Below are 12,362 nucleotides of genomic sequence, written 5' to 3' on the forward strand. Positions count from 1 at the left end.
TACTGGGAATTTTTAGTTGTTAAACACTTCTATTTATTGCTATTGCATTTATTAAAGAATGGATGATAAACTGGAAAGCAGCCTGAAAAAAACTAAATTTCCTTAATTTTTGGAGTCAAAGTTTAGAATGATTTATTGCAATAGCAAAATTCTTCTATAAAACTCAAATCTTGCACACATGATAAAGCAGTGCTTGATTTCTCTGCTTATGCTCTAGTGTTGTAGCTTATTATGTATTCTGCATTAATGCCTTGTTTGTTATTTTCTCATCCTCCAGTTTAGCTGAATGCTTCTTGTCTGGGATACTCAATTTGTAGCCAGTGCTGAGGACTAGCTGTGCTTATACAGTAAAGGTCAGAGTTCTGCATTTCTTCATTCCTTGGTAAATAAAACCAACAGAAAACTCAGCAATCAACCCCCAACCCCCAAACCCTTAACCTGATTCTTCACAATGGCACTACCAGACTGAAAAAATCATCTACAGGAGATGGTTTCTCTTACTCCCTGCTTTTAATAAATTCCACTCCTGTTCAGTTGCAGCATGTAATTAATAGATGAAAATGGCCTTACCTCTCCTTTACCTTTGCCTCTGTTTTAGAGCATTAACTTGCTTGTTTAGCCTTACATTAGCAGCTCTTAATCTTTTGTGCCAAAAACAGCAGAATTTGACAGTGTTGGGATTCTAGAATCAAAAATACAGAAAAACAACCCAAAAAAGCTGTTTACCCAACCTGCTTCTTTCAAGAGTATTGCTAGCCTCCTTCAACTCCCAAATTTAGGATGTCAGGTGGTTGAACATGAATCAAGAAAATCAAGTTTAGTCTGTGCTGTGGCTGCCAATAATGCCAGATGAATTTTTGCCAGCAAACTGAGCAGTGCTGCTTCAGCTACTAGGGGCTTGTGCAGCACCAAGGGAGGAGTTGAGTTCCCTGCTCCTCCCAAGGCTGGGAGAAGGAGCAGGTCTAGACCCACTTTCCCAAACTCACTCTGTTCCCAAGGGCTGACCACATTTTCCTGAGGGATACAAGTGCAAGAGAAGGAAGGGAGAGCATAATCTGAGCAGTAATCATGGAATGCAAAGAAACCAAGAGCCTGACATGGTTAAGGCAGCATGTGCAAGGACTCTCCTGACTGTGAGCTGAGAGGCTGCTCCATTGCTTGCTGGCTTTGACCAGATGGCTTTGCAAAGTGGCTGCCCTATGGAGTTAGATTCCAATTTCTGTCCTGATGCCACACCCTCTTCCCAGGCAGCAGCTCTCCCAGTTTCCAAGTGGTGTCAGTGGTGTAGATTGCCATCTTTTCTGCCCTCCCCAGCCTAGCCTTGACACCTGTGTTTGTGTCTGAGCAGTGGGAGCTGCACTTCTAGGACTCCTGGGGTCTGGCTTGTCCTGGCAGCCTGCTGCTAGATACTGCTCTGTGGCCAGGTCCAAAGCAGTTAAAAAAGAGAAAAATATGATGGGCCAGGCAGAGAAATAAAAGGTTTCAGCCAGAGACTAGGCTGAAAAACTAAAGGGGAAATGAAAAACAGACAGGTGAGGACTTTGAGAAGAACAGTAACAAAGCCAGGTGGGACTCACCATGGAGATTGCAAAATAAGAGAGAAGCTTCCAAGGAAAAGGTGGGAAGTTATTTGAAAGGAAGTGCAACTGAAGGAATTGCTCAGTAAATTTGCTACTAAAACAATTTTCAGTTGTTTCTCAGGAAAGGAAGGTGATTAGAGTTGGTTGACTGAAGAGAAACAGGAACTGTTTGTGCTTCCTGAGGCTTTGTTACCACTTATGCACAAACTGGTCCTCTGATGATCCTCCTACTCTGCAGGGTCCTGAGTTCATTATGGTGGGAGGGGTTTTTTGCCCCTAGGATCAGATGGAAGAGCTGTCTCTTTTTTCTAAAGAGAGCATTAGTTTGCCTCTTCCACCTCCACACATTCTAAAAATTCACATCAAACAGTTGCAAGTAAACACATGTGCAAGAATGGGTGAGTCAAAGCAGGATCATTGTGAGGGCTGAATTCCACAGCCTCAGAGTCTGCATTCTGCATTTTGAGTCAAGTGTATGAAATGCAATAAGGAACAGGCTGGTTCACCAAGTTAACAACTCCATTATTTAGCAATGCCAAGATTTCTGGCCTTTTAAAGTATTAACTTTTTTTTTTCCACAGAAATACCAGAATTTATGACTTGGACTTAGTTATGAAATGTGTGTTACAACAAAATGCAGTTTCACACACAATAAGAAGGTTAATTCTATTTCATTCAGAGAAAATATGCTAGTGCTTTAATTGGAAAGCCTGTGCCACAGCTGTGTGATGGCAGGCTCTGAGCCTGTAAGGCATCCCCCTCCTTTCAAAGCAAATAGTCAACCACTTACAAAGAATCAACCTCACTTTGTTTAATGGCTTTACTCCCAATGGATTTTGCTTTGTATTGTCCTGCACAGTTACTTCTCTTCAATGTATGTTATGTTATAACTTTATCTCATGCTGTAATTAATATATATCCACATCTCACATTTATAAAATACATATTAAAAGCTGTTCTATGGCTAGTCATAAATCCTTTTGGCATCACTAGACGTAGCAAAGAACATGGCCCTGTGACTGCTGTCTCCTCTATAATTCTTCTAAAGACAATCAGCTGGGCCCTCAAGCTCTGCCTCCGTGCCAAGTTCCAGCAACTGTCTCAACCTCTGAAGTCACTTTCTGTGAAAAACTTCATTAAAACTAATTTAGTTCCATTTCTGTGTGGAATTGCATTGGGCAGACAGCTTCAGGTTATGTGATTAATAGTTGCCTGGTTTATATACTTCCTAAATACTGGATTGTATTTATTGTCTCATTCCCTGGATCCCAAAGTAGCAAAGCATCCTCTTGTCAGGAGAAGCAGATCTTTGGAAATTTCACTATATTTGTAAAGTGCCTTTTTAAGTATTGAGCAACAGTTTTGCTTGGGAAGTGCTTCTGAAAGCAAGAAGAAAAAGCAAGAGTTCTTGAAACATTTAAAGTTTGGATTTCCAGAAGCTTTCTCCTCTGTTTGCTTGCTTTGTTGCCTAGGAACTGGCCTAAATAAGAGACTCCAAGTAGACAGAGTGTTCTCTGGTGGAGGCTCTCTAATGGAGAAGGGCTGTTTAATTGATATGAGCAGAAACATAAAGCATGCACGGAGAGCAAATGCCCAGCAGTCACTTTGTCAGCTGGTTTAGGCAGAGACCTTTCTGACTTGGCTTTAGTTGGGGCAGATAAACCTGTTGTTCATCTTTCATTTTGCCAACTGCTTTGAGTATTGTGGATAAATGCTCTTGTACTTTAACCTTTACCTGTCCAGGTGTTTTAATCTATCTTGGTAGCAAGACATGCACAGCATCTGTAGGTGTGGTGAACTTACAAACCCAGGTAGTGAGATCTGTTGGCACATAGCCTGTGTCCCCTGTCCCACCATGATCTGTGGAATATCTGGATTTCAGCTATATGGGCTGGGTCAAATAGAGTTAGGAATAGCATTAGCAGCTGGTGATAGCCAGGAAGACCAGTAAGATATTGGGGTGCCACATCACAAATGGAGGGATCTAATTTATATATCAGATACATCTATCAGATTCATCTATGTATCACAGATATCATTTGTGACTATTCAAGCAGCAGCAAGTGATGAAGTCACATCACACAAATCCAGCCTCTAGCCTGCAGCTCACTGGGTATTTATGTAGCATTGACTGCCCAGAACACTTCTGCTTGAGAGGGTACTATTAATTTTTATTTTATTTTTAGAGGACTGGAATCAAATATCACTGTTAACAGTTACTGTACAGCATATCTAAAAACTTTTTCTTTTATTATGAATAAATTTTGTTTCTGGCAGTTTAGTATTGTACATTTGGTACAGAATACTTCAAGCTCACAAGATTTTCTTACTCATATTTGGATGAAAATAGTGCAGCTCTAATTTGTAGATTTTCATGCCTATTTTACATCTTCTCTTCTGCAGCTTTAGGGATGACAACCCTAAAGAAAAAAGATCCCAAACCAGCAATCTCCACGTTCAGACTCTTAGGCCAAAGTCGTAACTGAATGCCTTACATTTGTCTCATGAATAGAAATGGCCCAATTTCCAGCAATGCCGAATGTCCACAGTGATCCAAATGGACTCTGAAAAGCCCTTCTAACTCCTGAAATTCATGCTCCCTTTTTTATTACTTTTTAAACATAACTATGGATTTACAAGCCTAATTATCAGAAATCCAGATTTGAGAATTTGGCCTGGAAAAAATCTCGCACCTAATTTTTTTATTCATTGATCTCTTCTTCATCATCTTCAAACGCTTCCTCTCCATCATTTGCTGTTGCTTCTTGGTATTGCTGATACTCTGAAACCAGGTCATTCATGTTGCTTTCTGCTTCTGTAAATTCCATTTCATCCATCCCCTCTCCCGTGAACCAGTGGAGGAAGGCCTTTCTCCTGAACATGGCAGAAAACTGCTCCGAGATCCTTTTGAAGAGCTCCTGGATAGCAGTGCTGTTGCCAATGAAGGTGGAGGCCATCTTGAGGCCACGGGGAGGGATGTCACACACGGCCACCTTGACATTGTTGGGGATCCACTCCACGAAGTAGCTGCTGTTCTTGTTCTGGATGGCCAGCATCTGCTCGTCCACCTCCTTCATGGACATGGGGCCGCGGAAGACGGTGGCCACCGTCAGGTACCGGCCGTGCCTCGGGTCACAGGCTGCCATCATGTTTTTGGCATCGAACATCTGCTGGGTCAGCTCTGGCACCGTGAGTGCTCGGTACTGCTGGCTGCCCCGCGCCGTCAAAGGAGCAAAGCCCGGCATGAAAAAGTGAAGGCGCGGGAAGGGGACCATGTTCACTGCCAGCTTCCGGAGGTCGGCATTGAGCTGGCCTGGAAAACGCAGGGATGTGGTCACCCCGCTCATGGTGGCAGAGACCAAGTGGTTTAAATCTCCGTAGGTGGGGGTGGTGAGCTTCAGGGTGCGGAAGCAAATGTCATACAGAGCTTCATTGTCGATGCAGTAGGTTTCATCTGTGTTCTCCACCAGCTGGTGGACCGAAAGCGTGGCGTTGTACGGCTCCACCACAGTGTCAGAAACCTTAGGAGAAGGCATGACACTGAAGGTATTCATTATCCTGTCCGGAAACTCCTCTCGGATCTTGCTGATGAGCAGGGTTCCCATGCCAGACCCTGTCCCTCCTCCCAGGGAGTGAGTGAGCTGAAATCCTTGCAAGCAGTCGCAGTGCTCACTCTCTTTTCTCACTACGTCAAGCACAGAGTCAACCAGCTCTGCCCCTTCTGTATAGTGTCCTTTAGCCCAGTTGTTTCCTGCACCAGTTTGTCCTGAAGTGAGATACAACAGGGAAAGAAAATACACAAAATTATTGGCAAGGTTTGATATTTGCACTCCATATTGACTCACATCTGTAACAAAAGCTGCTACACATCTGTCAGGTAGATAACTGTGCTCTTCAGTTTTGCCTACAAATATCTCTGTAAGTATCAACATAAACTTTTTATATAGTCTCTGGCAGTTTTCATTAATGCCTTTGAGTGTATGGGGGGTTGGTTTTTTTGGGTTTTTTGTTTAGTTGGTTGGTTGGTTTTTTGGGTTTTTTTGGTTGTTATTTTTTTGTTTTTGTTTTTGTCATTTTACCTTACATAAGTGCAAAAGGATGGCCTTAATTCCTTGTTTTGGAAACTTTCACACTCCCAGTCCTGATGATTCTGTAAACACAAAATGACTGTTTGATATTTAAATGCTTTCTGTCTGTAAGGACCATGATGCATGCAAAGCTAAATCACAGATGCATGTATCTCAATGAAAGTGAGAGGTTCTTGGACTGTTCTTGTGAGTCAAAGAGAAAACATTGCCATTCAAGAATAAATCTGGGCTTCAAAATCCTATTTAACTTGTTATATCAGGAAAAATAGCTTTTTAAATTCGTGGTTACCTAGCCTGAATGAAAATAGTGATCAACAGAAGCTTCAGGGACATTATTTCCAAAACTTAGAAGTTAAGTGCCTTTTAGGTTTTACTGATTTCCGTACAAACTCACTATCCTTCAGGATATGCAAAATGACTTGGAAATTTCAGAAAAGTGATGAGTCCATTCTTTTCTTCCCAAGACTTCCCTTCTTGTTTTATGTGCCACTCAGTTTATTAAGATAAAGTGTGGATCATTTGCCATTGTCACTGTTTTGTTATTGGTTAGATAACGAGGAGGATTAAATTGGGCAATCAATTTTTTACTATTCCTGTTCCTCAGTGTCTACTACACACATACATTGTGCCACTGAACTCACTTACTGAGTGAGTACTGGGTACTCCTGGGAGTGGTATTCAGACTGAGCAATGCTTTCAGAATTAATTATAGAGCTGGCAAATTCTGTGCTGTTCCCCAAGACCTTCCCCTCCCTTCCTATTACCATTTCTCATTTCAATTCCCACAGCACCATGTTGGTGCCAAAGATAGGAACCAGGGAAACTGCTGGCTGGGACACTTCTGAAATCCTCTGTACTTTTTTGCACTGCATAAATGCTTGGTTTCCTCATGGTGTATTTGGTTATCTAATGCATTGTTCTGTATGTTGCTATATTTTTCTCTCTTTAAGCCCAGGGAGCTCAGCACTTCCTGTCCAGCTGGGCAAAGCACAAAGTAATATCCTTCCAGAATTAAATATGTTTGTAACACCTGCAGCCTGCTTCAGCAGATCCCCTACTATGGACAGGAAAGCACATCAGGATGCACACAAACAAGCAGACAACATCTCCAAAAAGCAGAAGGCATTTATCTCCTATTGGACATAAATTCTGATTTTAGGACAACTATCAGCTACTCCTGTGGCAACACTACACTCCATCCACTAGTCAGCCATGTGCCTGGGGTCTCCAGAATTTTCACTGGCGATTTCCTGCTTCTACACCCAGTTATCTAATACTTCCAGAACCACTGGCTCTACAGCACTGTAAGGCTACCGCAACACAGAGCATGTAAACATGCCCTGGAAGCTCCAGCCCCATGACAATACAGTCTGGAGGTGCCATGGCCCTGACAAGGCTGCCACAAATCTGGAAATCCTGATCACAATTCTGTGAAACTCTACTGGATGCCCTCCAATTTTCAGGTGCCTACCTACGTGACCTCTGAAAATCTAACACAAACACATAGAAATTATCAAATTTCACTGGGGCTAAACTCTCTGGGTGGAAAATGAGCCTGTGTCCAAAAACTCAGGACCTGGCAATTTTTTTGCCCATCCTTCAAGCCCAGCTCCAGCATCCTCCATCTGTCATCTAAAGAATCTAAAGAAGCCTGTATGAAGCAATCCCACAACTTATCTGCATTCCTGGAACCTCCAGGTCCCTCTATTAATATTTCTTTCTCCAACACACTGTAGGGTTATCACACATGTTCAGGTTGAGCTGCACATGCAGAGAAGTCATTTGTCTAACAGTCAATTTATTTTTTAGTCCCTAAAATGGCACTTGTTTCCTACAATCTTCCTTCACTCCTCTACTCTCTTCACTGCTCAAAATATAAGACAAACCTGGTAAAAGAGCTCAGTAGCTTGCACATTAAAACTTAGGAGCCTGATGTGAACAGCCCTGCTGCAGAACTTGCCTTTAACTGCTGGACAGATATTTTTTGGTTGCCCCCATCAGTTCATACAAATTAAATTGAAGTGGTATCTCTGTAGCAAATCTACCAAGGGTGTACACAAGAAAAGAACAACAAATGCAAAAATGTACAAATGAATACTGGTTAACAGGAGGAGACACATCAGAGACCACAGCAGCTCCTGGTGGCAATTGTGTGCAGTCAGAAGGCCAGGAGGCCTACTGCTCTCTTACAGCAAGATTGTTCCACCTGCAGTTCTTCACCTTTTAAATCACTACCTTGTTAACACAGGCCTTAAAGTAGAAGGATTATTTTGCGGCCATCTCAAATTTCTTGCTGGTTTGATAGAAAATTCCTGTATCTGGAGTGTGTGACCATGTACTCAATACACCTGCATGAAATCCTGATTGATGATCCATGGCTACTTGCTGTGGAGATGTGGGCACCTGCAGGTTCATACAAGCAGAGGTAGAAAACACCCCCATCAGAATGAGCCCTTACAGCCTGGGCTACAGCAAGTATGGGACTGCCAGCTCCCGCCACAAAATCCTTTGTGGGCCCAGGCCAGATTTTTAAACAAGAAAACAAAATGCTTTGTTGGCTTTTAACACAGAAGTTCATTACTTCAGCACTCAGCCATTCTACATTATTCAGCAGGTTGGGAGGACAGTGCCTGATGCTGGCAGGGGCCTCTGACAGATACGAGTCGATCACATGCTATGGGTTCATTGTTATCTTGGCAGGAAGGGAGTACAGCAAACTGGGCTATTGTTGAAGACATTCTGAATTGATTTTGCTCTGGTTTTACTGGTGTTGTGCCAAACTGTAAAGCTCCAGTTCAGGTATTTCCATAGGTCAGGTGAATTCACTTTCAGAATGCTTGTGTGGTTCGTGCAGGTGAAAGGAAATGAAAGGAAAAACCTGAACACAGAAACAGACTTCATAAAGCTGCCTGTGTCTATGGCATTTCTCCCTAAGTTTACACCTTAAGCTACATGTTGTGATTTGCAGCTCCTTTGGAAGAGACCCTTAACATCACTGCCATGGAGTTTACAGGAGAACAACATGGATGGCATAAAAGTTTTAAATTCCTCTTAAAGGAACTCTGTATGGCTTTTTCACTCCCCTCTCCAACCAAACAAGCCAGATTTGTTTTATACTGTTCAAACTATGTTTATCTTTCCTCTGCCTGTCCCTGGCACTGTTCCTTCCTTATGTTAACACAACGTACCAAACTGAGTTCCAACCTAAGCTTGCCCTGTCAGGAGGAAATTGTGTTTGTGGCTAGTGCAGACTTGGAAACCAAAAGACATGAAAGTTCTCAGGGTAGCTTTCATTCAGACTTCCCGTTACAGCAAGTGGCTCACTTAACTTCCACATGCTGTTCCTCCTTTAGTGCAAAGGGACTGACAATGCTCCATAAGGATGCTCTGTGCATTTTTAAGCTTAGATGCAAAGTACTACAAAGTCCAAAGTAAAGCAGTAAAAGTAAAAACAACCCTCTGCAGGAACACTGCAAAACCAGAACGTCTCCACTTATTTTCAGACTGTTCCTCATTATGCTAGAAACTAACCCAGTAACTGTGGCTACATCTGTGTTTTCTATATTACAGATTATCTTCCTCCACTGTTACTACACTGCAAGGATATACTGAAAAAGTTTAATTACACAGCCTAAAACCAATTCTGTACTAGAGCATTTAATGTGAATTTAAGTGAAGGGTAGTCTGGCTGGTTTGTGGTTGAGGTTTTTCCCTCCCCCCTCCATTTTCTGCAGAATTTCTGTGCATTTTGTTGTGAAGAACTGGCCTCAGGATTTCTCTGGAGTTCATATATGTGGAAAACAAATGTACTTTCTCTGAATACCATCGGAAACTTCCAGCAGTTTGCTAAGTGAAGGAATGATCAACAAAAGAATGACTTTTTCACTTAACAGGATGTTTTGACTGGCTTACATAATAATTGCAATTTCATTGTTAGCTATTAGGATTTCTCAGTAGGATCCCTTTGGAACAGGGAGATTGAATGCTTTTTGACCATTCACTTGGTAATCAAACAGTTGTTGTAGAAGTCTGTTTTTTACAGAGAAACATCCACATACCAAAGATGAAATTATCGGGCCGGAAGAGCTGACCAAAAAGACCAGAGCGCACACTATCCATGGTTCCCGGCTCCAAGTCCAGCAAGACTGCTCTTGGTACAAATTTGTGGGCTACAACACAAAGTAAGCATGCCCTTAATGTTCAGAAATAAGCTAGCACAGTTATAGCTTTTAATACACAAATCTATTACATCTCATATTGTTAGTCTACATAGTTCATACATATGTAAGTACTTCCTATACAGAAAGTCATGGAGGTGAAAAACTCACCTCCACAGGAATAAATCAAATCAGCTTGGAAAACAGGCCTGACATAATTTGGACTCTACAGATTTTACATTTTGCAAGCTCTTTATTAGCAAGAGATATTAGGGAGTTTCTGATTAGAAAGAAATGGTTTACTTGTTCTTTTTAAGAAAGTAGGTAATATTTTCTGTAAAATCAGGCTGAGTGAAGTGCTTATGTTCAAGTTATCCACAAGCTTTTGTGTTTGAAGGATTCTCCTCCACTGAAAGAGCTACTTGGTGTACATAGCAAACAGTAGTAGTCAGCACATCTACCACAAAGCACAAAACAAACAATCTGTGTCAGGTTGAATTTGTTCAAGGAAACTCAGGTAAATAATATGAATTAACCCCAGCTGGACAAAAGATGAAACATTCACACTTGCAGGTTCGTGTACACAGACCAAAGGACTCCAGGTCCCCATTTTACACTGTGAACACCCTTCAATAGCAGAGGACTCTGAGGACTTGGATGCCTTTTGCCATCTCATTAATGAAACAGTTCTCTATTACCTGTGGCCCAACCCTCTCATTCATGAAAATTAAAGAGAGAGTACTACTGGTGTGGGCTTATGTAACCAACAGTTTAATTTGGAGTAATTGAAGAAATGCATTTGGTGAAGTAATCACACATTTGAAGAACAAACTCCTACTGTAACGTTAAATAATAAACAAACCTCCACCTCCAGGCCCTAAGGACAGCCCCTTGTGCTACTTCTCCGTGTCTGGGGAGATAGCACCCAGCCATCTTAATACTCTGTAAGAAAGTAGATAACATTTTCTGTTGAGCTGGGCGCAGCTGGGGGGCTGGTGGCATGTGAGGAGTGTGGCCAGATGTGCGATATGGCTTTATGAGCCCGTCATCTTCTGATTCCTGTGCCCCTTCCCAGGGAGCCCCCTGTCCCGCACCCCTCCCGGTCCCCATCCCACACTTACAAGATGATTCATTGTAGTAGACATTGATCCTTTCCAGCTGCAGCGCTGAGTCACCGACATAGCCTCCGGCTGGGTCAATGCCATGCTCATCACTTATCACTTCCCAAAACTGAGGGAGGAAAAGCGAGAAGTGGGTTGGGAACTTCCCTGCCGAGCCCGGGCCGGGGGCGGCGGCGGCAGCTGCCGAATTCCAGGCGTGCCCGCCACCCCTCCCGGCCCGCGAGCAGCGGGAGCCGGGCGGGCACCGGGATTCAAACCCCACGGGCAGCGCCGGCTCCGCGCCCCAGGGCCCGCCCGGGCTCTGCCGCCCTCCCCCGCCTCTCAACCGCGGCCTGGCCGGCTCAAACAGAAAAACAGTTTTTAAAAAGTTTTAAAACAATTTTTTAAAGCTGTCCCGTTTGGTTTCGGTGCTTCCCAAGGCCTTTTATGGTCACGGGAAGCGGAGCGATGCGCGGTGCCCCGGGCGCGGCCGGCGCCGCTCGGCAGCGGCATCCAAGCAGGGGCGAAGGGAGCGGGGGCGGCTGGCACGGCACGGCACGGCCCAGCCCAGCCCAGCCCGCGGTGTGCAGCAGCCCCGGGGGTTCCAGCAGCCCCGGGGAACCACCGGGCGCGTCCCCCGGGCGCTCGGAGGCTCCGCAAGCGGCGGGCAGGCGGCGGCTCCCCGTCAGGCTCACCTTGGTCCCGATCTGGTTTCCGCACTGTCCCGCCTGGATGTGCACGATCTCCCTCATGGCTGCAGCCGCTCGCCCCGCCGTGCGCCCGCTGTCCCGCCGCCCAGCCCGGCCGTGCACGGCGCCGTCCCACCGGGCGGTGCTTTATGGGCTCCGCACCCCCGCCCGCCCGCGGCCGCCCCCGCCCGGCACCGCCCTCGGCCCCGGGGCGCGACACCGCCGCTGGGTGACACCGGCCCCGCATTGTCCCCGACGGCAGCGGGGTCCCTGGGGGTCCTCCTGCCCCAGCGGCAGCTCCCATCCCTGGTGTGCTGCTGCTCAGCCCAAAGCCAGGCCAGCAAACGTGACTGCGGCATCTTCACCCCGTGCGGGGGCCGGACACCGCCGCCGTCTCCGTCCCCTGTTCCTGTGCCCCCGCCCCGACGGGCGCGCACATCGCAGCCTTCGCTGCACAGCTCTGCTTCGGTAGAATTTCTTCCCAGAAAAGGTGATGAGACATTGGGACAGGCTGCCCAGGGAGGCAGTGGAGATGTTCAAGGGAAGACTGGATGTGGCACTTTAGTGCCATGGCCTAGGTGACATGGTAGCGTTAATCATGGGTTACATTCAATGATCTCAGAGGTCTTTTCCAACCTAACTGATCCTGTGGTTCTGTGATTCTGTGAAGGGGCAGCATCCAAAAGGATGGGTTGCCCTTCTCTGTGCCCTGCCATCTTCTTCACCCAGCTCTTTCCTGATGGGTATT

At 45.0% G+C, this 12,362-nt stretch overlaps 1 protein-coding gene across 1 annotated transcript; it reads right to left on the bottom strand.

Annotated features, from left to right (window-relative positions):
* Nucleotides 1-3,730: 3,730 nt before the first annotated feature.
* Nucleotides 3,731-11,733, bottom strand: TUBB6 (tubulin beta 6 class V). Its single transcript, XM_066561475.1, has 4 exons — nt 11,621-11,733; nt 10,947-11,055; nt 9,727-9,837; nt 3,731-5,346 (listed from the first exon to the last, which is right to left on the bottom strand). Exons 1-4 carry the CDS (start codon nt 11,675-11,677, stop codon nt 4,283-4,285), a joined length of 1,341 nt encoding a protein of 446 aa, XP_066417572.1. The 5' UTR covers nt 11,678-11,733; the 3' UTR covers nt 3,731-4,282.
* Nucleotides 11,734-12,362: the final 629 nt, after the last annotated feature.

Source organism: Molothrus aeneus, chromosome 1 (genome assembly GCF_037042795.1).
Source record: "Molothrus aeneus isolate 106 chromosome 1, BPBGC_Maene_1.0, whole genome shotgun sequence".
Classification (NCBI taxonomy): Eukaryota; Metazoa; Chordata; class Aves; order Passeriformes; family Icteridae; genus Molothrus; species Molothrus aeneus.

Bases quoted from the DNA above. Each gene is read 5' to 3' on its own strand.
- TUBB6 (XM_066561475.1), bottom strand. From the start codon at position 11,677: ATGAGGGAGATCGTGCACATCCAGGCGGGACAGTGCGGAAACCAGATC. The intron at 11,056-11,620 runs GTGAGCCTGACG...TTCCTCCCTCAG, and splicing joins GAAACCAGATCGGGACCAAG to TTTTGGGAAGTGATAAGTGA. The intron at 9,838-10,946 runs GTAAGTGTGGGA...TTTGTGTTGTAG, and splicing joins CTACTACAATGAATCATCTT to CCCACAAATTTGTACCAAGA.